The sequence below is a fragment of the Peromyscus californicus genome, unplaced genomic scaffold (genome assembly GCF_007827085.1).
Source record: "Peromyscus californicus insignis strain IS unplaced genomic scaffold, ASM782708v3 Scaffold_11__1_contigs__length_118956290, whole genome shotgun sequence".
NCBI lineage: Eukaryota > Metazoa > Chordata > Mammalia > Rodentia > Cricetidae > Peromyscus > Peromyscus californicus.
In genome coordinates, this window is record NW_026294402.1 from 115057309 (window position 1) to 115084933 (window position 27625).

General features: G+C 48.3%; 1 protein-coding gene across 4 annotated transcripts in view; it reads left to right on the forward strand.

Annotated features, from left to right (window-relative positions):
• The first annotated feature begins 6352 nt into the window (after window positions 1-6352).
• Window positions 6353-27625, forward strand: part of Entpd3 (ectonucleoside triphosphate diphosphohydrolase 3) — a 29146-nt gene continuing 7873 nt past the window's right edge. The window contains exons 1-10 of one of the 4 annotated variants that reach the window (XM_052724471.1): window positions 6353-6429; window positions 6526-6715; window positions 7461-7512; window positions 10943-11070; window positions 20470-20587; window positions 21997-22147; window positions 24519-24678; window positions 25444-25677; window positions 27059-27331; window positions 27473-27583. In XM_052724471.1, the coding sequence (XP_052580431.1) occupies window positions 7473-7512; window positions 10943-11070; window positions 20470-20587; window positions 21997-22147; window positions 24519-24678; window positions 25444-25677; window positions 27059-27331; window positions 27473-27583 (1215 nt within the window). In that variant the 5' untranslated portion in view covers window positions 6353-6429; window positions 6526-6715; window positions 7461-7472. Of the gene's footprint in view, window positions 6430-6511; window positions 6716-6796; window positions 7076-7460; window positions 7513-10942; window positions 11071-20469; window positions 20588-21996; window positions 22148-24518; window positions 24679-25443; window positions 25678-27058; window positions 27332-27472; window positions 27584-27625 lie in introns of those variants that run through there. The other 3 variants (XM_052724496.1, XM_052724478.1, XM_052724487.1) reach the window with 3 other exon arrangements.

The following is a 27625-nucleotide window of genomic DNA, read 5'->3' on the forward strand; positions in this document are numbered from 1 at the left end:
GTCCATGTGAATAGAACTGAAGTGGGGGAGGGGAGGTTCTCTAGGGACAGAACAAGGACCAAAGTGTCCCAGTGTCAGGATGGAGCCTTGGAACGTTCCCAGGAGAGGAACACAGGCAGCTCACAGCCTCTGGAGGTGTGGACACCTCCCCCCAGAAGATCACAGCAGGCCTGATGCTCTCCCTACACCTGCTCCAAAACAATGCCTTGCTCAGCTTCTGGTCATTCATTGTCTTAGGTTGGCACACAGTCACAGGTTTTATGACAGGGTCATGTCATGATCCTTTGTTTTCACTCACTCCTTCCCAGCGTCCCCCCTCCACCCCTAGCTGACTTCCTTTCTTCCTCCTCCTAGTCCCCCACTTCTGCTCACTTTTTCTTTTTGAGACAGGGTTTCTCTGTGGAGCCCTGGCTGTCCTGGAACTCACTCTGTAGACCAGGCTGGCCTGGGCCTCAGAGATCTGCCTGCCTGTGCCTCCTGAGTGCTGGAATCAAAGATGTCCACCACCACACCTGGCACTTCCTACTTCCTTATAACAAGTATTCTATTAACCTACTTCCCGCTTCCCTTAGGGTCTCTTCCTCCCCTCTCCTGGTTCCCCTTCTAGCTTTGAGACTGACACACATATACATATACACATATAATTTTAAATCTAGCTTCCGGTATGGAAGAATATATGCAATATTGGTCTTTCTGAGCCTGGCTTGTTTCAGTTAACACAATGTCTTCAGTGCCACCCATTTTCTTGAAGATGACATAATTCCATTCTGTAGTACATTTACCATATTCCCTTTAACCATTTAGCTTTTGATGGACGCCTAGCCTGGTTCTGTTTCCTGGCTAGTGAGTATGTAGCTAGGAGCACAGATATGGAAGTGTCTCTGTTGTGTTGACTAAGAATCCTTCAGGCAGGCACCCAAGAGTGCCCTGGCTGAGTCACAAGGTTCTTCGATTGTTAAATTTTTGAGGAACCACCACAATGATTTCCATGGTGACTGAACAAATTTACGTTCCCACCAATGGTGTAGTAGAATTCCTGTTTCCTCACTAGTGTGTGTTGTCATTTTTATTTTCTGATTTTTTTTTAAGTTTTATTTTTGTGTGTGGGTGGTGCTCACAGAGGCTAGAAAAGGGGTGGGATCCCCTGGAACTGGGGTTAGATCCATTTGTGAGCTGCCTGATCTGGTGCTGGGAACTGAATTTGGGTCCTCTGCAAGAGCAGCAAGTGCTCTTCACTCAGGGTTCTATTTCTTAATAATAGTCCTTGTGACTGGGGTGAGATGGAATCAAGGCCTCCTTACTCTGCATTTTCCTGTAGCTAAGGAAGTTGGACACTATTTTGAGTATTTATTGGCCATTTGCAATTCTTCTGAGTTCAAGTCCATCCTGACTTATACAGCAAGTTCCAGGCAGCCAGCATTACAAAGAGCTCTTATCTTAAAAAAAACAAAAACAAAAAACCTGGAGCCGGGCAGTGGTGGCGCACGCCTTTAATCCCAGCACTGGGGAGGCAGAGGCAGGCAGATCTCTGTGAGTTCAAGGCCAGCCTGATCTACATAATGAGTTCCAGGACAGCCAGGGCTATGTAGAGACCTTGTGTCAACAAACGAGCAAAATAAAAATCAAAACAAACAAAATAAATCTTGTCTGAAGATGTTAAGATTTTAAACTGGGTAGGGTGGCTCACACACAAATACACACTCACACACATTTGTATATTTACTTAGTGTGAATTTCCTTAATAGGTATGACTTCCATAGACTAGTGTGTTTGAATACTTGGCCCATAGGGAGTGGCACTATTAGGAGATGTGGCCTTGTTGGGATGGGTGTGGCCTTGTTGGAGGAAGTGTGTCATTGTGGAGGTGGGCTTTGAGGTCTCATATATGCTCAAGCTATGTGCAGTAGTCGGTCTTCCCGGTTGCTTCTTGCGGATCAAGATGTAGAACTCTCAGCTCCTTCTCCAGCACCATGTCTGCCTACACACCTCCATGTCCCACCACGATGATAATGGACTAAACCTCTGAAACCGTAAGCCACTTGATTAAATGTTTTCCTTTATAACAGTTGCTGTGGTCATGGTGTCTCTTCACAGTGATAGAAACCCTAACTAAGACACTTGGCATACGCATATGTGATCACATTTTCATTGGAAACTGTAGATGAACGGTCCTGTTAAATAAGAAACACAGAGCCAATGCAGAGATGAAAGCCCAAGAGGTCAGAGCTTAAAAACCGTACCCTTCACTGCTGCTGTTATCCTCTTCAGCAAGAGACCTACTTCTTGTCTGTTTGTCCTTTTTATTGACTTTCTCTTCTGCCTTCTCATTGTTTGTAAACCCAACCACATGACATCCTCGTCACTGCCTGTCTGTACAGACCTCCAGGTCTTCTATGATTGGTATTGAGATTAAAGGCGTGTGTCTCCATGCTGGCTGTATCCTTGAACACACAGAGATCTGCCTAGCTCTGCCTCCCAAGAGCTGGGATTAAAGGCGTGCGCTACCACTGCCCAGCTTCTGCTATGGCTTGCTGTTAGCTCTGACCCCAGGCAACTTTGTTTACTAACATACAAATAAAATCACATTTCAGTACAAATAAAATATCACCATAGGAAACCAGTGGAAACAAGCCCCTTTCCAAACTTACTAGCCATTTATATATTTTTTAATTGGCTGTTGTATGTCATTTACTTTTCTATTTTAGATATTCCTATTTTTCTACAGCTTAACATGACTTCACTCTATATTGCAGTGGGAGCTCTTTGCTATGACATTATTTTTTAGATTTATTTATTTATTTTGTCTGGGGGATGGCGATTGCTCATGATGTAACATATATGTGGAGGGTAGAGGACAACTTGCAAGATTTGTTCTCTTCATCTACCATATGGGTTCTGGGGATGGAATTCAGGTCAAGAGACTTAGCATCACCTTTACCCTGTGAGCCATCTTCCTGGCTCTCCAATCACATTCTTTTTTTTTTTTTTTAAAGATTTATTTATTTTATGTATACAGTGTTCTATCTACATGCATGCCTGCACGCCAGAAGAGGGCACCAGATCTCATTATAGATGGTTGTGAGCCACCATGTGGTTGCTGGGAATTGAACTCAGGACCTCTAGAAGAACAGGCAGTGCTCTTAACTTCTGAGCCATCTCTCCAGCCCTCCAATCACATTCTTGCACCTCTAAGCACCATCTTTCCCCAGCTGCCTCTCAGTGATTCAGTTTTCCTGCTTGGGGGGTGGGGGGAGTCAATTTGATTGGCTTTATGTTCTTGCTTTGATCATATGCTGGAAGAGTTGGTTCCTCCCCAATGATAAAAAAATGTTCTGTATTTTCTTAGTACATTGCATTCTTCATTTATGTTTCAAACTTTAATCCATTTAAGAATATATTTTTGGACACAATGAGTGCTAAAATCCTTTCCCAACGAGCCAGCAGTTTCAGTATTAGTCCTTGGATAACACATCATTCAGCTTCTCCTTTAGGATAGTCTAAACTCCACACCCATTAGTCTGCCATGGCTCAGTCTCTCTTGCTCTTCAAACAGTTTAATAGATTCCTGTATTCAATCCTGTCTAATTATTGTAGCTTTCTAACATGCCTTGATAGCAAGGAAAACACCTGTATTATTTTGTGATCAGAACTTTGAAGGCTTGTGTGTGTGTGTGTGTGTGTGTGTGTGTGTGTGTGTGTGTGTGTGTGTGTGTATGTGTGCTCGTATTCATGAGTGGAGGTTGAGTGAAGGCAGCATGCACATGTACGTTCCAGTGTGCGTGCTTTCAGAGGATGGGGAAGCACCTTTGAATGACTAGGCTAGTCTTTGAGCTACAGAGATGTTTGTTCAGTCTGAACCTGGAGCAGATCATCCTGGGAAATCTGGGAAAATAAAAGAAGAGCTGAAGACACTCGGGCTCACAGAGGTTGACGCTCACAAGGCTCGCAGACTGAGGCAAGCAAAAAGCAAAGTTGGCCCAGTTATTTTTAGATGCATTGCAAGGTCCCTGGGCCCAAGAAGCTTTCACAGCTCCCAGCAACTCACTCAGATCTGAGTACAGTGCCAGCTGGGGTGAGTGGACTCCTGTCCCCCTGGATGCATAGGGACTTGAGGTTCTACCATAGGTGTTATGTTCCAGTGCCCCATAGTGTTCAAAGAAAATAAGTCTCATAATGTAGCCAAGCACTCCTGCCCAGTGCTGATCCTGCATCAGTCCCACAGCGGGGACCCAGCGCCACCCAACACTGCCTCTTGTGAACACACACACACACACACACACACACACACACACACACACACACACTCACCACAGGGCTGTGGCTTGGGCTCTCCTCTCTAGGCTCAGGGGTCTTAAAGCAGGGAATTCCTGTCTTAAGGCTCTCTTGTCTCACAAGGACTTCAGCCCCACTTGCACAGGAGCAAACTGGTAGATCTTTAGGAGAAGGCAGGGAGGCCAAGGACCTTGCCCTTGGTTCTTCCTTCCAGACATACTGAGCAATAAGGAGAGATGGTCCAAGACCTCTGTCCCAGTTATCTTTGACTGTCACTTTGACATAACCTAGAGTCATTTGAGGAGAAAGCCTCAATCGAGGAATTGCTAAGGTCATATTGACCTGTGGACATGTTTATTGGGGATTGTCTTGATGTAGGAGGGCCCAGGCCACTATGGGTGGCATCATTCCCTGGGCAGGTTGTCCTGGATTGCATAAGAAAGCTAGCTGAGCATGAGCCTGAGAGACAGCCAGCCAACAGTGTTCCTTCATGATTTCTACTGCAAGATCCTGCTTGAGTTCCTGCTCTGGCTTCCCTCACTGATTGCCTGTGACCTGGAAGTACAAACCACATAAATCCTTTCCTCCCTTAAGTTGGTTTTGTGTTTTATCACGGCAACAGAAAGGGCAATAGACAACCTCCCACTCAGACTTTTTGTTAGGGGCCCTCAGGGGCACCCAGGGCTGCCCCGGAAACGGACTCTGAGGTCCTTTGGATCTCTGTGGTCCCTGAGCTGCACCGTTCTGCCATCTATTTGACTTTTTCCAAGCTGTTCTTGTCCTGAGTGTTGGCTCAGTGACACTCCGGATGAGGAAGAACATCTCTCTGTCACCACTGAGGAAGTCCTTGGGTATCAACACCACCTATGAGCTACCATGTGAGAGGGTGTCTGCATTGCTCTGTGCTCCCCAATGTGTGCCCAAGTGACCCAGGGACCCATCTGCCTACTCACTATTCGAGGTGCTCTGCTCTAATCCACAACCCCGCGCCCCCCATATGCAGAAAGATTGGACAGGGCTGCAAGAAATCATGTGTGCTCTCAGAATGGCTTGTCCTGCCCTACTTGTCCCTTGGTCCTATTTTTCCCTCCAAAAAGGTTTGACAGGAAAACTAGAAAAACAGAGTTACCTTGTAGCAAGTATGGCGGCCCAAGAGTGACCTAGCACCAGAAGGTAGGAATAAGTAGAAGACCAGCCTTGGCTACATAGGGAAGCCTTGTCTCAAAACAACACACAAAAACGAGGCTGTTGGTGCAGTGGGAAGAGGCTTGGACCTGCCTAGGCTCAGTGTGCCGGGCTCTGCTGACTCCCCATGGGAGACCTTGATTTGGGGCATGTGGGGATGCGGGGTGGCTTGGGAGAGAGGGCTGGGGGATCTGTGGGTGGAGTGAGTAGAAAATTTCTTAATAAAGAAAAATGAAAAAAAAAACATACAAAAACGGTGCTGGAGAGATGATCATCAGTTAAGAGCACTGGTTACTCTTCCAGAAGACCTGGGTTCAATTCTCAGCACCCACATGGTAGCTCACAACTGCCTATGACTCCTGTTCGAGAGGATCTGAAATCCCATGAGTACCTGCACACACAGTACCCATAAACTCATGCAGGCAACCACACAAATAAGCATAATAAAAACCTCTTCTTTAAAAAGGCTATTTGTCTTGACAGTTGGAGGACTGGCAAAGGGTACTTCACTCCCTCTCAGGGGCCCTTGGGTCGGGGGGGGGGGGGGGGTAAGGTCACATCACCCCCTCTTCTGTCTTGGGCTCAGGGGACTGCCCAGAGAGTTAGAAGCTAAAGATGTGGAGAGGTATCTGGCCGGGTCCTGGGGGGACACTGTGATAATTAACACTGTCAGCTTAATAGCATCTAGCATCACCTAGGAGACAAACCCAGCATGTCTGAGACTGGTTTTCCAGACTGGGCTAACTGGTGTGGGAAAGCCCACCCTGAATGAGGGTGGCACCAATGCCTTAGGCTGGGGTCCTGATCTAAATAAAAAGGGGGAAGTGAGCTGGGCACCAGCATTCATCTTTCTGGACTCTGACGGCAGATGCCATGTGACCAGCTGCTCAAGCTCCTGCCGACGCGCTCTCCCCGCGGTAATGGATGGTATCCTACAGCCGTGAGTCACCTTTTCTTCAAGTTGCTTGTCAGGTATTCTGTCTTAGCAACGCGGGTAGTAACTAGTACAGGGGCTGGCAAGGATTGGTTGTCCCCCACGTGGCGCTGACCCCCTCCATCCTCTTCCAGGACCAGCTAGGGTGAAGTGAGAGGGAGGAGCCAGGGAAGGTGAAGAGGTCCTGGCCTCAGCGCAGAGGCGGTCCCCGCAGACTGCGCCACCCACGCCGCCTCGCCCCGCCTCCCGGACTCCCCGTAATTCCCGCACCCTGGAGGCGCCGCCGCCTTTCAGCGACCCACAGCGAGCGAGCGCAGCGCGCAGGTGAGGTCTGGACCCGCGCGTAGGGGTGGGATGGAGCAGGCTGCGGACGGCAGGGAGCAGGGAGGGAAGGACTGGCCATCGCTTCCCGCAGAGGGTCACAGGCAAGGAGACGAAACCCGGGGAGCTAGGCACTGTCATCTGGCTGGGAGGGGACACCGCGTCACGGAGCTCCCCAAGACCTGCAGATTCGGGGGACCGGCCAACTCCTGGGTCCCCACACTGATTCCCAGGACCTGACAGCTGTCTGCTGGTGTTCTGCTCCGGGAGCTGGAGACACCGCGCAGGTCTTTAAGGGGTGACTGCATCCTGGCAATCAGCAGCACACCCCAATGCGAACCGGCTTTGCTGGTGTGCTTTGAGGTACAGCCCAGTCCAAGTCTGGTGAATGTTCCTAGGAGGAGGGTTTGTGGTGCCCCTGTGCTGTTCACAGGTGGAGCGACCTACAGGAGAAAAGAAAAAGAAAAAAAACATACACACGCTCCTTTGTGGTTTTATTTTCAAAACTGCTCTCTAGTTAAAGTTTTAGCATATCCACTCTTACAGCTTTACATTTGGGGAGAGGACGCTGGGGTTGAGGGTCCAGTTTCCATTGGTCCCTGGAGCTCTGGGTTCGAGTGCACTGTTCCCAAAGAGGCTCGATTTAGAGGAGCTGGTGTGCGTTCGATATTAATGCCTGCAAGTTAGTTTTTGAACTTCTGAAGTCAGGGGCTGACCACACTCTTCTTCTGTATTCTTTCCCCCTCAGCAGGGAGAGAAGATGTTTACCGTGATGACCCGCCAGCCTTGTGAACAAGCAGGTAAGTGTTGCTCACTGGATGGCCAGCGTAACTTTGTCAGATCCGGGGGTGGGGGTGGGGGGAATCCCAGCTTTGGTTCGCAGCTCTTCATCCATACCTCCTGTGAATGGCTGTTTATCATTGTTCCTAGACGCCGTGGCTCACCTAGGTTTCACCCTTGGCATTCTTCAGATAAAGTCATGCTTTCCACAAAGCCACACGAAACAAGGGCTAACACAAATGTTGGCTTAAATGGTTTTTCCTGTTTGTATAATCCATTATTTTGGCTCTTGTGGTTTCCTTACCTAGCTATGTGTAAGGTGTGTGCTATGTATTGTTGACTTGGGGATGAAAACGGATAGAGTTGCATCTGGCACAGGGCTTGCTACACCCTCCATTCTTTGGGGTCAGTGTTATGATAGGCTGCACAGGAATCCCTCCCCCTCCCGGTGGGTCGGTCTGTCTGTCCGTCTGTCCCCCCTCCCCCCTCTTCCCCCCTCCCACACACTCCCAAGCCTGCCCAGCCTGGCTCCTTGGCTCCCACGTACCTCCTCTCCAGGCTCAGGTAGGCACCTGCAATTAACAGTGTTTGCCCAGCCCTAACTACTGCACAGCTCCAGGCTGTATTTCTTCATGAATGAGACCCAGCCTAGTCTGTTCACTTTGTAATAAGCTTTTTTGCTGGGTAAGTGTTTGCTGAAGGTAATCATAGCTTTTCACTTGGAAAGTGCTGAAGCCCCAAGGATTCTGGAGGCCAGCCCATGGTTGTGGTCAGGAGAATGCTTACATTTCACACACCCCTCCCCTGGAAGAGGTTCCCTTAGCTATGCCCTAAACTGCTGATTCTCGACTTCCAAAAGGGTATGACTTGAGGACATAAAGACTAATTTATATGAAATATTTTGGAAAGAGCAGTTGTGCTACAGGAGATGGTTTATATTGCATCGAACACTTCTCCCAAAATACATTGGAATTTTAACACACATACTGTAACATTCCACATACAAGCTAATTGGTTACATTCTTTCCTACGGAAGATTAAACTTGGCAGATTAACTCTACTATGTCTTGTTGGAAAAAAAAAATCCCTTAAACCCCTGTTACTGACACTGATGAGGTTTGAAAGTAGGAGGAGTGAGTTCATCTCTGTGGATTCACTTGTTTCTGACTGGCTGGGTAGGTTTTATCCAGAGCACAGAGAAGTGATTCAGGACCCCTTCTGATGCTCTGAGGTTCAAGGCCGCAGAGCTAGACTCTCCTCCAGATCTATGATGGGTGCCTCCACAATGAGTAACTTACCCATAAGTCACCTCACATTTGTGGATTAAGTGGGGTGGGTTTCCAGAAGTGCAGTTTGGTCAGGTGGTGGGCATGTTTGAGCTTTGGTAAATACTGACAAATTGTCTTCCATGGATACCATACCAGCTCCCGACAAGGGAGAGGAGGAAGGGATTAGGTGGCCACCTTTGACATCAGGAAGTGTCTATGACTTGTCTATATTGACAAGCAGGAGTTCCCCACCCCCACCCCTGCTCTCCAAGCCGCAAGCAAGGTAATGCAATTGGATATGGGCTGCAACTAATTTGATTAAGGTGGTGCATGCAGCCTTTGTTTTCTTCCAGGAAAAAATCTAGAAATAAAGAGGAAGTAAATCATAGTCTGGGAACGTTCTGGAATAGGGCAGAATACACCCATGGTTGTTGAGGGGGTGGGGTGGTGGAATTGAAATTGTAGCATCCTCATCCTGCACAGCAACCATGGGGCCAACTGAGGGACTAAACGCTTGAAATATGACTGAGGAATTATTTATTTTAATTAATTTGCACTTGAGCAGCCAATTTCAAGAGAAATATTGATATTGTCTCATCTTCTATAATTATATCATATTTCAGCCATTGGGCACTATTTGTATTTATGCCTTAGTATTCTACCAAGACTTTTTTTTTTTTTTTGGTCCTGGAACTCGCTTTGCAAACCAGGCTGGCCTTGAACTCAGAGATTCACCTGCCTCTGCCTCCCAAGTACTAGGATTAAAGGTGTGTACCACCACTGCCCTATTATTTAGTCAAGGTTTGGTTTGCTTGTTTTTCTAAAATGCAGGGTCTCATGCAGCCCAGGCTGACTTTGAACTTTCTACATAGGTAAGGCTGGACTTGAACTACTGATTCTTCTGACTCTGGGCCCTCTGCTTTTGGAGTACTGTGATTATAGGCCTGTAGTTTCAAGCCCAGCCAACTTCAATGTTTTAATTAACTAGGTGTTACATTTTTGTAAACTACATATAATTGGTATAGAGAGAAATGGTTAGATTTTCATTGTACTCCCGAATTGGGTAGTCTCACCTTCTGAACGCACATGCAGTCTTAGGATTGTGTATGCAATTCTTTCATGTTTGTTTGAGACAGAATCTCCCTGTGTGGCCCTGGCTGTCCTGGAACTCTCTATGTAGACCAAGCAGGCCTTGAACTCACAGAGATCTTGCCTCTGCCTATTGAATGCTGGGTGCCATCAGGCCTGGCGTGTATGCAATTATTAAGAATTACAGAATTCACTGGGTGGCGGTGGTGCATGCCTTTCATCCTAGAACTCGGGAGGCAGAGCCAAGCGGATCTCTGTGAGGCCAGCCTGGTCTACAGAGCGAGATCCAGGGCAGACACCAAAACTACACAGAGAAACCCTGTCTCAAAAAAACAAAACAAAACAGAGAGGGAGAGAGAGAGAGAGAGAGAGAGAGAGAGAGAGAGAGAGAGAGAGAGAGAGAGAGAGAGAGAATTGCAGAATTCAAAAGGTGAATTGTACAGAAGAAGCTAGTTCGATTGATTTTCAAGTTTGTCCCCAAAGGATTTTGAAGGGCTTGGTGAGTTTTGACAAATACAGGCACCCCACACCCCATAGTCCTGTGCACATGGAGAGCAAGTCCACCACTGCAGAAATACCCACGTTTCCTTCCTGTGAGCCCCCTGCCCCAACCCTTCAGGAGACCACTCTTCCCTATGTGTTCCCAACTCGCTTTATAGCTTTGTATAAATGAAATCATTTCCGTTTGCTAAGATCCACAGTTCTAATTCCTTTCACTGAGATTAAGCAAAGAATCATATCATGTTTTAGTAGAAAACCCAGATTTTTTTTTTCTGAGACAGGGTTTCTCTGTGTAGCCCTGGGTGTCCTGGAACTCGCTCTGTAGACCAGGCTGGTCTTGAATTCACAGAGATCCACCTGCCTCTGCCTCCTGAGTGCTGGGATTAAAGGCATGTGCCACCACTGCTCAATTGAAAACCCAGATTTTCAATCTGCATTTAAAATTTTCATTTTACATTTATATATTTATTTACCTGTGTGTGTGTGTGTGTGTGTGTGTGTGTGTGTGTGTGTGTGTGTCCTGTATATAGAGGTCAAAGAACAGCCTTTGGGTGTTGGAACTCAGGTCGCCATGCTCGGCTTCCCACTGCAGGCTTCAGGGCCCTCTCCCGGACTCCAGCCATCGTCACCTTGGTGGTCTTGCTTGTGAGCGTCGTGGTGCTTGTGACACTTACACTCATCCAGATCCATCACCCTCAGGTCCTCCCTCCGGGGCTGAAGGTAAGCCAGAATGGGCCACAGCATCAGCCATCCTAAAACCATAACTTAAAAGAAAACTCTCTTTCCCTGCCTCCAGCTGGAGAAAGCAATATGAGACCCATGGAGAAGGGGGTACTGGGCTTGTGATGTTCGAGTGCAGATTGAGGAGTGACACTTTTTGCAGGGACTGGGTGGCCTTGCTTTGACTTCTACTATAGGATACAAAGATAGAATGTGTACCCAAGAATTGCATGTGTACAGTGCCTGCTCTTACTAGTCAATCAGTTTCTGGAAAGCATGCAGTCTGATCATGAGTGAACAGCAGGGGAGACACGGGCTCCTGGTTTTAAGAGTGTTGAGAAATCTCTTTGAGCGGTATTTGTGCCATTTCTCTTAGGTCTAAGACATGTGTATGGCCCCTCCAGTCCCATCAGGACTTTGTATGTAGGTCCAGTGACCCCTCTGAGTTATTCCCCAAATGGCCTGGTGCTTGATTGCTGGCCTTCACTCTGGGGAGATGGATGGTAGGGTAGGGGGTAGGCCTTGAAATGAAGGGTGATGAGGAGTGATGATTCAGGGAGTCCTGCAGTCATTTTGGGAATCAGTCAGCAAACATTTCATGTAATACCCCAAACAGTAATATTTTAGGCTCTGAAGGCCACTTAGTGTCTCTGCTGCATGCTGTTGTTAGGTTTGGGGATCATTAAAAATGTATGAAGTCTTCTTAGCTGGAAGAGGCTCCATTAGGGAGCAAAGTCACTCAGCTGGGTTATTTGACTCTCCTTTAGTAGTTACACTTGGTCTCATGTCTTTTCTCCATCTTCTACCACCAGCAACTGCTCGAAGGCTGCATTTGGAGCAGACAGATTCAGAACATAAGGAAGTAATATTACCTGGGGTTCCGTGAGCAGCCTTGCCTGGTATTTGGATGGGTTGGAGTAAGATCTTTTCATTGTAGTGGTTTTTTGTTATTTTTGTTTGTTTGTTGAGACAGGATCTCTACATAGCCCTGGCTGTCCTGGAACTCACTATGTAGACCAGGCTGGCCTAGAACTCACAGAGATCCACCTGTCTCTGCCTCCCTAGTGCTGGAATTAAAGGTGTGGAATAGTTTACTTAAGAATCTCAGTGGTCGCCAGGTGGTGGTGGAACATACCTTTAATCCCAGCACTCAGGGGACAAAGGCAGGCAAATATCTGTGGGTTCAAGGACAGCCTGGTCTACAAAGTGAGTTCCAGGACAGTCAGAATAGTTAACACAGAGAAACCATGTTTTGAAAAACAAAACAACAATAAAAAAAAACCATCTCGGTGGCTGGAGAGAGAGTTCAGTGATAAAAAGGGCTTCCTGCTCTTGCAGAAGACCTGAGCTCAGTTCCCAGAGCCCATGTTGAGCCACCTACAACCTCCTGTAACTTCAGGAGATCTGATGCCCTCTTCTGGCCTGCAGGGGTACCTGTACTTACATGCACATACCCACACACAGATATACACATATACATGTAATTAAAAATAAAATAAAATGTTTAAAAGAAATTTCAGTCCTTATGAAGAATGTAAAGGGGAAAAAATGTTTAACCTATGATGAGAGAAAAGCAAATGGTCCTGCCCAAGGCATCAGCTGAGGCAAGAGAAGCTGTTTTCCCATGGTTCGGGCTCTGCCTTTTTCTACAAACTATGAAAAGTCAGGACTGCAACAAAGATCATACCTTGTCTTTACACTTCTTATACTGCTCCTTGTTCGAATGAGCACCACCTCACACAGGGCAATTTGTCTTTCTTAACCCTCGTGCCAACTGTGGAGGTGGCAGTGCCAACACTGGCTGACCACCATTTTGCAGAGACAGACATTTGTCTAGTGAGTAGCAAGACCAGACTGGAACTGAAATCAGCCCTCCCTTCCCATGGCTAGGCTCTCTTCCCTCCTCCTGCTTCCCCTAACCCTGAATGGAGTCCAGGAGGAGAATCTCTGTGGGAGCTGCCCTGGTTTGCTTTCTGTTGCCATGATAACGGAACCATAACCAAGAGCAGCGTGGGGGGAGGAGTGGTATTTCAGCTTACAGTCTATCCTAAAGGAAAATCAGGGCAGGAGCTCAAGGCGGGAACCTGGAGGCAGGAATTGAAGCAGAAGCCGTGGAGGAGTATGTTGACTGACTTGCTCCCTGGGGTTTGCTCAGTTTGTTTCCTTACACCCCAGGACCATCTGCCTAGGCTTAGCACCTCCACAGTGGGCTGGGCCCTCGGACATCAAGAAAACAACCAAGAATCAAGAACATGGTCAATAGACATGCCCACAGACTCGTCTGATGGAGGCGGTTCCTCTGCTGAGGTTCCTTCTTCTCAGATGGCGCCAGCTTGAGTCAAGTTGACAACCAATCCAACCAGCACAGGATCATGGGGAGCAAGAAGGGGAGGGGCGCCCTGATGCAGGAAGCCCTGTCAAGCTGGGGGTGTGGGGGATGGGAGGGAGGACCGGGACCACCTTAGAATGCTGTAACTGTAGCCACATACCTGGGCCCCACATTTCAAAGGGACCAGCTCTAACTGGACTTCATGTTAGTATCTTTCCACAGGACATGCCTACCCTGAGCCTGTGCTCCCCTTTCTAGAATGTGCTGTGGTGCCTGGATCCTTAAGTCAGGGTCTCTTAACTGCTGGTCTGAGAGGTGGCCTCAAGGTAGCTGCTTGTAGGAGTTAGAGCTAAAACTTCCTGTCAGCTAGTGACAGGGCGCTATTGTGACATTGTGGGGTGGTTTGAAAGAAAATGGCCCCCAAAGGGTGTGACACTATTAGGAGGTGTGGCCTTGTTGGTAGGTGTGGTCTTGCTGGAGGAAGTGTGTTACTGTGGAGATGGGCTTTGAGGGAGGTCTCATATTATGCTCAAACCACGCTCAGTGAGACAGATCACTTCCTGTTGCTTGCAAGCCAAGATATAGGACTGCATGCACCATGGCACACTATGATGATATAATAGACTAAACCTCTGAAGATATGAGCCACCCCAGCTATAGTTTCTCTATAAGAGTTGCCCTGGTCATGGTGTCTCTTTACAGCAACAGAAACCCTAACTAGACAGACGGCGTGGTACAGTATTCTTTACTGTACTCATTACGCATGTGTTTGTGGTGATGTTGTTGCCAGCAAAACCACAGTGCTGCCAGCTGAGTGAAAGGACAGCGTGATGCATGCTAGCACTAACAGAGGACTGTCACTGGCTTGCATAGTGTCACACTGCACTAACAGAGGACTGTCGCTGGCTTGCATAGTGTCACACTGCACTAACAGAGGACTGTCGCTGGCTCGCATAGTGTCACACTGCACTAACAGAGGACTGTCGCTGGCTTGCATAGTGTCACACTGCACTAACAGAGGACTGTCGCTGGCTTGCATAGTGTCACACTGTACTTTATATTCTTATGGAGCGTGTCATTACTATTTACTAAACAGCTGGTAAGACTGCATATACCTATAATCCCAGCACTCACAAGCCAAGCTGGCCTGGGCTACATATTGTCAGAGAGAGAGAGAGAGAGAGAGAGAGAGAGAGAGAGAGAGAGAGAGAGAGAGAGAGATTCTTTTGGAATAGCTGCTGGCCCTGGCCACAGTTGCAGGGCACAGGAAGTTGCCTAGTTTGGATAGTCCATTTTGCTTGAGTGGGCGGATGAAATGTGAGAAGAGACATATGCTCTGGGCAGAAGCAGGCCAGATGACTGACAGCTGGCAGAGAGAGCCCCACATGCAGCTTTGCTTAGGTTTGAGAGACCTCTGTGTTTCGGTTTTCCGTGGTATGGCAGGGTAGGGCAGAGTGCTGCAGGGGTGTAGCTGAATGACTGTAAGGGCCCTATAGCTTTGGTGGTGTTTATGTTTTCATGCCACAAGCCCTGTTTTGCTTCTGTGCAGCTGGCTGTGGGCTATGAGGTACCAGCTTCGCCTGTGCCCAAAGTGTTTGTTGCCCCCATGAAAGGGTATGACACCTGCTCTTAAATCCAGCCTTGACTTGCCTGACCTTGACTGATGCAAGTTTAAGAGCAGAAGCACTAAAGAAAAACTCAATCAAGGGTCAGCAGTGTCCCCAGTTCCTTGCGTGACTGGTCTGACCTGCTTGGCAAGCTTGAAGAGTAAACATGATGTCATCACTCTTGGGTTTTTTTCACCCAGGCCCCCCACCTGCTTTATTACCACAAATTCCCAAATCTTCCCTTTGAGGGTTTTCTCACCCTCCCTCTCTCCTATCATGGCCATCCATGTTTGAGGTTTCTCTGTCTGTTCCCAATACCCCAGTGCCACTCCCCTGTTTTAGCCACTGGTTGTCACCATTGAAGAGGGTCCTGAAGAGTCTTAAGGGTTCAGGGATTGACTTTCCCTCAGAGCTGCTCGGGCCCCGGCCACGTTAGTTAGCCGAGCAGAAGATCACAGGCTTCTTAGTTGCCATGCCCATGCTCTACTGATGTTCTCTGAAGTCCAGTCACTGAGCAGGCTGGGTGAAAGTCATCCCCCTAGCCCTCAGGGAGCCTTGCCCAGTCTCCTAGATTTCTGGTACCTTGTGGCCCACGCTATTCTGATTTTGAGGCAGCAAGAAGTGTATCAGTGGCTCCTCCCAAGCCAAGCTGGTTTACCGTGCCTGGGGCCAGCTTTGCTCCTGGAGTGTAGTCTGAAGGATCTTCTATCCAAACAAAGGCAGCATATTGATCACAGCACATTAGGCCTGTTATTCCACAGCTGTCTCATCAAACTTGATTTCCGGGGACTCCGTGAAAGCCTGGGGACTCTGAGTACCAACAGGTCTGAGAGTTGCTGCGGCTTAATCCTCAGTCTGTTCTCATGTCAAATAAGATGATTAATACTAGCCGTATGAAGGCAATAAGGCTTATTGAAATACCAGGTAAAGTTAGTTCCTAGGGTACATCTGCTCAGAAGTCTGTTACTGTCCCCTCCTCTGAGAGTGCTAGTAACAAATCTAAGATGGCTGACCTCATGACCCGTGACCTGTCACCTGTACTTTTGCTTTCAGCAGAAGATCACGCAGTATTCAAATGTTGACCACGGGCTTCAGTATGAAAGACTATTCCAGCTAGGCTGTGGTAGCCCACGCCTTTCATCCTAGCACTTAGCAGGCAGAGGCAGATCTCTGAGTTGAGACTAGCCTAGCCTAGTCTACAGAGCGAGTTACAGGATGGCCAGGGCTACACAGAGAAACCGTCTTGAAAAAAACAAACAGAAAAACAAAACAAAAGAAAAAGTAGAAGACTGTTCTCTGTTTGTTTGTTTGTTTGTTTGTTGAGATAGGTTTCTCTGTGTAGTTTTGGCTGGTCTGGAACTTACTCTGTAGACCAGACTGCCTTCAAACTCACAATGATCGGCCTGCCTCCTGTCTCCCGAGTGCTGGAGTTGAGGGCATGTATTGCCATGCCTTGAGAAACACACTGGATGTGTCACCAGAACCACATTTAAGCCATGCTTCTTTTTTGACAGCACACTGCCCATAAATAACCCATCACCTCCTAGTTGAGAAAATATTTCCCTCCCACCCCCTTATCATCAGAACATCCACAGTGGGTCCAGTGATTTAAGCAAATAACCTCTAAATATGGGTTAAAATATTTTTTCCACTTTGCGAATGTGGGCACCTGGGGAGATGGCTGGGGGTGGGGTCGGGGGTGGGAGGGTGCTGCACAAGGGTGAAGATGAGGTACAGTGGCATCTGCCCCAGTTCTAGCCCTGGGAGGTGGAGATGGCCTGCTAGTCTTGGCAGTTGGTGAGTGTCAGGTACAATGAGAAACCTTAGCCCTAAAGACAAGGTGGAGCTGCTGGAGAGAGAGAGCTCAGCACTTACGAGCACTGGCTGTTCTTCCAAAGGGTTCTGTTCAATCCCAGCACCCACATGGCAGCTCACAGCCATCTGTGACTCAGGGAATCTGACGCCCTCTTTTGACTTCCTGTGTGTACCACGTACCAGGCATGCACATGGTACACACAGACATACAGGCAAAACACCCATACACGTAAAATAAAAATAAATAGATCTTAAAAAAATAAGGTGAAGAGTAATAGAGTAAGACCCCCAATGTCAGCCTCTGGCCACCACATATGTTCACCATCAACACTGTATACACACATGCACAGACACCACATATGCCAATGAGGTGGGTCAGTGTTAGACGCGGAGCTGGGTCCTGTTCCCCCACCAGCAGGTGCTGGGGAGTTCAGACACTGTTAGAAGCCCAGTACCAGTTGGAGTTACAAAGAGTGGGTACTCTACCTTCCTTCCAATCTCATCCTAGGATCAGTCCTGAGGCATCACACTCTGGGAATGCACGCTTCCTTTTCGAAGGTTTGAAAACGGACTTGGGGAACGGCAGATTCCTCTCAGTCTCTCCGTACTCTTTTTTTTTTTTTTCCCCTGTGGGTTGGCACCAGGCATGGCAGGGCCAGTGACAGGGGTGGTGATCAGTTCCTCTGTAGGGGGAGGGGGAGAAATCAGGCTGATCCTCCAGAGGCCTTGGCCCCTTCAGTGCCTGGCTTCAGTTTCTACCTGCCCTTTAATCTCACTGGAAGTCTCTGCCTGGGACAGATCTGAACAAAGCCAGCCTTGTTTGCCACGGGAATGTCCTGTCAGGATCCCTATCAGATTCATCAGGCTGAAGGGCTGAGATTAAGGAGCTGTCCGAGAGCCAACACCACTGATTTTCTCGTTCAGTAGAATAGAGAGGTGTGACCCAGGAGCTGGGGCTCATGAAAGAAGAGAACTGGAATGCTCCTGCAGGCCTGGACCAGAGAGGTTCTTATGTCAATCATTCTGTAGCTCACAAAAGACATGATGGACTATTCAAAGTGGTTTACTGAAGGGAGGATTCCATGGAGACTTGCTAAGGAAGACCATTAAACACGTAAATCCTGTGTACAAATGTACAGTATAATCCCACGCTGATTTAGAAACGTAACTGGGGTGGAGAGATGGACTGGCTAAAAGCACTGGCTGCTCTTGCAGAGGACTTTGGTTCAGTTCCTAGCATCCACATGGTGGCTCACACCATCTGTAACTCCACCTTCAGGGGACCTGACATCCTTTTCTGGTCTCCAGGGGCACTAGGTGTGCATGTGGTGCACATACATGCAGGCAAATACTCATATATAAGATAAAAATAATCTTTAAATTATATATATACATATATGTACACACACACACACACACACACACACACACACACACACACATACATACATAACAGTAGCTAGGCATGGTGGCACCCCCGTGCAATCCTAGCACAGAGGAGGCTGAGGCAAGAGAGTTAAGAGTTTTTCTTTTTTTCTTTTTTGGTTTTTCGAGACAGGGTTTCTCTGTGTAGCTTTGGAGCCTGTCCTGGAACTCACTCTGTAGCCTGGGCTGGGCTCGAACTCACAGAGATCCGCCTGCCTCTGTCTCCTGAGTGCTGGGATCAAAGGCATAGGCCACCACCGCCCAGGGGATGTGCAACATCCTGTCTGGGACCCAGCTTCATCTTCTCCCATAGGTCAAGAAAAGCTAGACTAAAAGTCAAGAAATAGGAGGAAGGCTGCTCCCTGAAGCTCCCTGGGTGCCCCCAGCTGACTCTGGCCTTGGGTCAGCATCCCTAGTTCCACACCTAACATGCATTGATAGTCCAGTTTGGTCTGGGTTGAGTGGCTGGGCTTGCAGGTATAGCTCCCTGGTGCCAGCCCACTTGCTCACACCCGTGTTACCACAGGGGAAGCAGCTGCCAATATTACATTGCTCTTTTGCCCTTAATCGTGTGTACTTCTCCTTCGGAGGGCTGATGGGAATCCTAACATGGCTCTTCCTTGTGTGAAGTTCCTATGGTGTCTTCCCACAATTTCTTTTGGTTGTTTATCTCCACAGTAAGCCTGGACATTCACTGAGACCCAGTGTCATCCCTGGGTCTGGATGGAGCCGGGATCTGGGTGCTCACCTACTGTTTACCACCTCCTTCACATTCGCTTCTCAAAGTCATCTACATATTAGAATTACATGGGGAGGAGTTGCTGTGCCTATTCTTAGAAATTCGGACTTAATTGGTCTGGTGTGGAGCCTCAGCACTGGGCATTTTAAGCTCCCTCCCTCCCCAGGGGAGTCCCAAGCACGACCAAGACTGAGAGCCTACCCACCTCATCTCATCCCTTCCCCAGAGTCCAGGGAGCTGCAGCTGATTTGGAGACAAATAGTTCTCTCGTCTTGATCTGCCCCTACCTAAATGAAGCATGTGCATTAATATGGCCAGGGTTCTCTGTAGGTGGAAGTTTCCTGTCCCAACCACCTGCTCCCCATCCTGGCAGCTGCTTCCCAAGTACTTGGCTCAGAGTCCTAATATTACTTATAAATGCTCGACCAGTAGCAATGGCTTATTACTAACTAGCTCTTATGCTTAAATTAACCCACAATTCTTATCTATGTTTAGCCATGTGACTTGGTACCTTTTCTCAGTGCAACATTCTCATCTTACTTCCTCTGTGTCTGGCTGGTGACTCCTGACTCCACTCTCCCTCTTCCCAGAATTCTCCTAGTCTGCTCATCCCACCTATATTTCCTGCCTGGCTACTGGCCAATCAGCATTTTATTAAACTGATTCTAGTGACAAATCTTTACAGTGTGCAAGAGAATCATTCCACAGCAGTTCCCCCTTCTGCTATTTTACTAAATGGACATAGTATCAAGCTGCCTTCAAAATACATCTATGCTCATAGGTGAGCACAGCTCTCAGTCCTTCTCTGGGAAGCTTCTTTTTGTGGTGGACAGCTATTAATACAGCGGTCCACAGCTGGTCAGAGTGCAGAGGATGAGTAACCACAGAGTACTCAGCCCTAAATGAGACATCTGTATCAAACCCCTTCCCAACATAGCTCGGGAAACATTGCAGAAGAGGGGGTGGAAGATTGTAGGAGCCAGAGACGGGGAGGAGCGCTGCAGAGAAGTGGTGTCCTCTGGGCACATCAGAGCCATTGCACTCACGAGCTCACGGTGGTACAGCACATGACATGGACAAGCCGGTCAACATCCAACATAGATGACGGGAAGGTTCCAGGGGCTCCACCCTAGCGGAGGAGCTATGGGCAGGTGACAACTGCCGGGAAGAGAGAGAGGGTCAGTTTTCTTAGGTGAGTGGCCTCTGGCAGGATGCCTGTGGTGCAGTAGATGTCCCTATACCTACACACAAGGATGATACTGGACTCAGTGGGCTCTGAAAAGACAGAATTACGGGGCGGGGGCATAATGGGGAAGAGCTGGAGAGGGAATTAGGAGTTGATATGACCAAAATAATTCCATGCATGTATGAAATTCTCCAAGAATAAATTAATTGACATCTGAGTGCTCATCTCAGGGGTCCACAGTGAGATGAGCACTCGGAAGGGTCCAGTCTGCTTCCAACTCTTTTCCTCTTCCCTTCAGTATGGAATTGTGCTGGATGCTGGTTCTTCCAGAACCACTGTCTACGTGTATCAGTGGCCAGCAGAAAAGGAGAATAACACAGGAGTGGTCAGCCAAACCTTCAAATGCAATGTGAAAGGTAAGGCCGGGAGGCCTGGGCTGGGGTCAGGAGAGCCTGAAGTACCATGTTGCTGCCCATCTGTGGAGACAGCTTGGCTTAGTTCCTTCCATCCCAGACCTCCATCTTGGGGGGATGTGAGGGGCAGTGAATGGGCTGAGATTTCCCCGCTGCAGCGTTCTCCTAGGTGATGATGGGAATCATGAAACTTGTGTGTGAGAAAGAAAGGGCCTGCTCCATTCGGTGAGAGCAGTAAGCAAGGGTTCAACATTTTCTTGTGCAAATTTTCCAGCTCCCAGTTTGCACGGGATGATGTGAGAAAGCCAGGTGGTACGTGCTTGTAGAGTAGGCAGTGCTGTAGGAGAGGAATACACACAGCACACACACCAAGACAGACAACACACACACACACACACACACACACACACACACACACACACACACACACACACAAGTATGCTGGGAACCAGGCCACTCAGGGTGACTTTCCCATAGCAGCCAGAGCTACAGACACTTAAATGGGGACCACCAACAGAGGCAGGGGTTGATACCCACTGGGGATGCCCTGAGGGTCTAGACCTCTGGGATGTGCTTGGGTTCACCATCCCTGTGGCTGGCCACCACTCTGAGAAAACAGAAACCCAAATTAGTGCTGGAGAAGCCACGTGTCCTCGAGGATGTGACAGCTGCCAAACTTCTAGCATGTCATTTCAGCTGGAGTTTGCGGTCTCTGATCCCTCAAGAGTATATATGGATTCCTGAGGCAACATCAATCGAAAGAAAGATGGTTCATTTTTGGGTGTTCTGAGGGTTCTGTGAATCCATGTTGGCCCTTAGTCACAGATAGCATCCGGACTGCCAAGAACTCCTTCCACCAAGGGGCAGGTAGTCCGTGAGGGTGCAGAGGTGTGCACGTACACGAGTATGGCAGCCAGAGGAATCCCTCGGCTATCAGCCCTCAAGTACCACCCACCTAGGGTTTTTAATTTTTCTTTTTTCTTGTCTTCTCTTCCTCTATCTCTCTTTCCCTTTCTTCCTTCCTCTTCCTTCCTTCCTTCCTTCCTTCCTTCCTTCCTTCCTTCCTCCCTCTCTCTTTCCTTCTTTTTTTTTTTGAGGTAGGATCTCCCACTGGGTCCAGTACCATCCTTGTGTGTAGGTATAGGGACATCTACTGCACCACAGGCATCCTGCCAGAGGCCACTCACCTAAGTCCCCCCCCCACCCCGCACCCCACGCTGGGATTACAAGCACACACCATCACACCCGCCCAGCTGTTTACCTGAGTTCTGGAGAACTCAGGTGCTTGTGTTTACATCGCAAGTACTTTATCACGGAACCATCGTCCCATCCCCTGACTTTTTATTTAAAAGTCCATTTTACTGTTGTTGGTTCTAAGGAAAGCTAGTGAGTTCTGACTGCTTGCTCTTCAGGATCTGGAATCTCCAGCTATGAGAATAATCCCCAAGATGCCCCCAAGGCCTTTGAGGAGTGCATGTTAAAGGTCAAGGAACAGGTCCCGGAGCACCTCCACGGATCCACCCGCATTTACCTGGGAGCCACAGCTGGGATGCGCTTGCTGAGGTAAGGACTAAAGGCACAAAGCAGCCCATGTGACCAAAACAGCCAAGCATGTCACTGTTTCCGGGAGCAAACCCAAGAGAAAAAAGCCCATATTCTGCTGTAAGTTTAGGCTTTGATGGCTGGGAAACTTTTAGCCATTATATATATAGCAAGAAAGAAATACTTCTAAAATTGGGTTCCTTCTCTGTGGTGATTTTACCAAGAAGTCTAGAAAAGGTCAGATTGGCATGACATCTGATCACCGGGTATCCTGTACTTCCTTGGAGAATAGTTATTGTTTTTGGCATGGATAAACAGTCAGTTAAATTCTGTGGTAAACTCAGCCCTTAGCCACGTAGGCTCTGCCCTGTGCAGAATGTTCCAGAGACCTTTGTAAGATAATGCAATGTCTACTCCTCACCCAGGGCAAAGCCTTTGGAATTTTTATGGAACAAACATCTCATTCCATCCACTCTGTTCCTGCTGAGCCTGTAGAACATGACATTGATCCTAGGGACATATAATATTTGTGTGTGTGTGTGTGTGTGTGTGTGTGTGTGTGTGTGTGTGTGTGTGTGTATAGTATCTTTGTTTTGTTATGATAGGGTTTCACACTGTTGTCCATGTTAGTCTGCAACTTACTATGTAGCCCAGGCTGTCCTTGAACTTATAGCTATCCTCCTGCCTCTGCAAATTATAGGTCACCATGAGTCACCATGCCAAGTTTAATGTCTTTTTTGCTTTTGTTTTTGCTTTGTTTTGTTTTCCTGTGGTGGGCACTGAACCCAGGACCTCGCACATGCTAGGCAGGTGCTCTACCAGTGAGCTACATCTCCAGCTGTCTCCATTTCTTCATTGTAGTAGTACTTTGACCTTGAAATAGAAATAGAATTTTTAAAATAACCCCAGGAGAAAAAAAAGGAAATGTAATCTGTCCAGGGTACAAGCTGCTCAGGGTGTTGGAAGTAAGGTCCCCTGCTCATGATCCCAGCAGGAGAAAGGACCAGGCAAGCCTGGCACTTTAACACCATCACGTAAAGAACCCCAGAGCATCTGCTGCTGGGTAGGACCTTTCTGGATGTTTCTTTATCCTTACCATTGCCTAAAGCAACCAGGCCTTTTCCTCCTTCCCTCACTGAGCAATCAAGCACCCAGCTTCCTTTCCCCACTAACAAAGGGAGAGTTGCCTCTATGTGAGCTTTCTCTAGAGCAGCAGTTCTCAACCTTCCTAAAGCTGCAACCCTTTAATACAGTTCTTCATGTTGTGGTGACCCCAACCATAAAATTATTTTCGTTGCTACTTCCTAACTGTAATTTTCTACTGTTATGAATCATAATGTAAATATCTGATATGCAGGATATCTGATATGTGACCCATGTGAAAGAGTTATTTGACCCCCCAAAGGGTCACGACCCACAGGTTGAGAACCACTGCTCTGTAGAGTAACATGGCAGAAAGGAACTATGATGACATTGTGCCTGGATAACCTGGTGTTACTCTGCTGTCAGGCCTTTGAGGGTCACATGCTGGTGTTTTTCTATCTAGGGACATGAAGACACTCATGTCCCTTCCTGGTGAAACTCTTTCAAGGAATCCAAAGGCTGAGCCTTTCCCTTCTCCTTCCATCCTAAGCTCATGTTTTTTTGGATAAATGAGGCTCCTTTCTATGATGCCCCCAGAGACTGTAGGTCACTGCTGTGCCCGCTCTGGTCTTACGTCCTCCACTGCCCTGAGCCAGAGCAAAACAGATAAGAAGTCTTTCTGAGGACTGGAGAGATGGCTCAAAGGTTAAGAGCACTGCTTGCTCTTCCAAAGGTCCTGAGTTCAATTCCCAGCAACCACATGGTGGCTCACAACCATCTGTAATGAGATCTGGTGCCCTCTTCTGGCCTGCAGGGATACGTGCAGACAGAACACTGTATACATAATAAATAAATAAATAGATAGATAGATAGATAGATAGATAGATAAATAAATAAATAAGAAGTCTTTCTGGCCGGGCGGTGGTGGCGCACGCCTTTAATCCCAGCACTCGGGAGGCAGAGCCAGGCGGATCTCTGTGAGTTCGAGGCCAGCCTGGGCTACCAAGTGAGTTCCAGGAGAGGCGCAAAGCTACACAGAGAAACCCTGTCTCGAAAAACCAAAAAAAAAAAAAAAAGAAGTCTTTCTGATTGCCTACCTCCTGGCAGAAGGACCAGCTGGGGCGGGGGAGGGCAATGACAAACGGGGCTTCCACCAGAAGCTATTCTCCTACCTGGCAGTCCTGCAGGTAACCAAGTGCACCCCACCTCCCAGCCGCCCTGGGAGAGCTATCTACCGAATGGGCTGGGAGTTGACGGGAAGTCCACCCTGCCTCGGTGCTCAGTCTCTTGTGTTCTGTGCCTTGCATAGGTTGCAGAATGAGACAGCAGCTCATGAAGTCCTTGAGAGCATCCAAAGCTACTTCAAGTCCCAGCCTTTTGATTTTAGGGGTGCTCAAATCATTTCTGGGCAAGAGGAAGGGGTGTATGGATGGATTACAGCCAACTATATAATGGGAAATTTCCTGGAGGTGTGTGGAAAGAAATGCATGGTTTCTTATCTCACCATTTACCCCTTCCCTGTGGGTGATAGCCGAGGTGGAGGTCCTTGCTCGGGGCATTCCTTCCAGGTAATGCAATGGGAAGCACTCAGGGACAACGGCTCAGGAAGGCATTTACATACTGGACCAAATGGGGGGACGAGGCGAGAAGTCACATCACTTTGCCGGTCTAAGAAATTCGGGAGGGATCTAAATTGAACCCTGGGCTTCGGATGTTTAGAAGGGTAGCTTGAGGATGACCCTTCCAGGAGGCTTATAATCACCTGGAGATTAGAGTCCTCAATCTTTGTCTAGAATCCCCAGGGAGGAGTCTTCATTATGCCCCTGGCCTCCTTACTGTCCCCTCCCTGCAGAGGACGTTGAGACCGCATCCCAGACTAGACTTTTGATTGCCCCACAAGTATATTTTGAATTTTCAAATTAATTGGCATGATTAATCTTTGGGAAATCTCATGAGACTCCACCCTGAAAGGCCATAGATGCAGTAACAGGGGACACATTTCCCTGCAGGTGTGTGGGGCAGCACACAACCAGGCCCTCTATGTGACACACAGCTCGTGAGCTGCATGCATTTGTGTTACCAATTTAGCTTATGAGCCCTCACATATGAGGAGAGCGCCTGCCCTGAGTGCTGCCACCCTTCCTAGCAGCAGGACTTGGAGCTTGGGTGGAGAGCCCCACGAGCGGAGACGGTGTCTTCGCCTTTTCTTCTCACTTCCTTTTCCCGCCGTGCAGAGGAACCTGTGGCACATGTGGGTTCACCCGCACGGAGTAGACACCACAGGAGCCTTGGATTTAGGAGGCGCCTCCACCCAGATATCCTTTGTGTCAGAAGAAAAGATGGAGCCGAATGCCAGTGACACGGTGCAGGTGTCCTTATATGGCTACACGTACACGCTCTACACACACAGCTTCCAGTGTTATGGCCGGAACGAAGCAGAGAAGAAGTTCCTGGCGATTCTTCTGCAGGTACTGAGTGGGAGGTCGGAGGTCTGCCTTGAGTGTCCATCCTCACTCCAGTCTGCAGAGTAGATCGAAATAACATCATAGTCTCATGGGATCCTGGGTCTCTTCTCCCTTCTTCTCTTCCTGTCTCCCTTTCCTCCTCTGTTGGATTAACCACTTCCAGCAAATGTAAGAAAAACTAGGGAGGATTGGACTTCAGTGATAGCTCAGTTGGGGAAAAGCCTGTTGTGAAAGCGTAAGGACAGGAGTTGGATTCCCTGGACAGGCATGGCCAGGTGTGCTGGTGCACATCTTTAATCCCAGCGCTTATGAAGTAGAGGCAGGAGAATCTCTGTGAGTTCAAGGTTAGTCCAATCTACATAGTGAGCTCCAGGCCAGCCAAGGCTACACAATGAGAAAAGGCCAGCATAGTGATGTGTACTGTAATGTGGTGCTCTGGGGCAGAGGCAGGCAGATCCCTGGGGCTTGCTGCCCAGACAGTCTGTCCTACTGGGCCAGTTCCAGACCAGTGAGAGAACCTGTTTCAAAAAGCAAGGTGCGGAGTGGAAAGAGGTTCAACAGTTAGAGCACTGACTGCTCGTCCAGAAGACAGGAGTTCAGTTCCCAGCATCCACATGGTGGTCACAACAACCTACAATTCCAGTTCCAAGGGATCGCACACTCTCTTCTGGCTTCTGTGAGCACCCAGATGCTCACATGTGCATGTGTACATATACATACAAACACACACACACACACTAAATACTTAAAAAGGCTAGGTGGAGAGGCACATACTTTTGATCTGAGCATTCATGAGGCAGAGGCAGGTGGATCTCTGTGAATTTGAGGCCAGCCTGGTCTACATAGTGATTCCAAGCAAATCAGGGTTACATAGTGAGATCCTTTCTCAAAACAATAATAAAAATAAACAACAACAACAACAATAATAATAATAATAATAAACAACTTACTAAAAGAAATGAAAACCAAGTGGATGGCACTGGAGGAACAACACCTAACATTGACCTCTGGCCTCCACAGGTGTGTGCACATATGCACCTGTGAGACTACACACACACACACACACACACACACACACACCAGGTCCTCATGCTTGAGCAGCAAACACTTCACTGACTGAGCCATCCATCTCCCTGCCCTCCCAAATTGTTTTAAAATAAATCTTTATAAATTTTATGATCAGTCAATGTTTGATTCACCTGCCTGTTTTATACATGTCTATACCAGGTCACCTGAGAAGGTTCTTAGTATTCCCGCCCTCTGGCAGCAGTGTGCACTGTGCGGTGGTGGCTCTCAGCCTCTCTTTTGGCATTGCAGGGTAGTGGTGGGGAGAATCTTCCAGAAGGAAGCTGTTCCGTCTCACACTTCCCCGTTGTCCCTCCAGAACTCTCCCACTGGAACCAATATCAGCAACCCCTGCTACCCTCGGGGTTACAGCACCACCTTTGACTTGGGCCACGTGTTCGGCAGCCTGTGCACTGAGAAGCAGAGGCCGGAGAGCTACAGCCCCAGTGACAAGGTCACCTTCACAGGAACGGGAGACCCATGGCTGTGCAGGGAGAGAGTGGCTTCTGTGTTTGACTTCAAAGCTTGCCAGGAGCAAGATGCTTGTTCCTTTGATGGCGTTTACCAGCCCAAGGTTCAAGGATCATTTGTGGTGAGACCAAAGACCAGTTGGCAGGTGGGGGGCCTCTGCACCCCCGGGGAGTGCCCCCTCCCTCCCTTTCCTTCCTCTGCCCTGCCGTCTTTATTCCCTCCCCAGATAGCTCCATAGCACACTCCTCTGTCCTGCTCACAGGCGTTCGCGGGGTTCTATTACACGGCCAGTGCACTAAACCTCTCCGGAAGCTTCTCCCTTCCCTCCTTCAACAGCAGCAGCTGGGAGTTCTGCAGACACACTTGGATGGAGGTCAGTATTAGAAAAGAGAGAGTGAGTGAGCATCAGGACAAA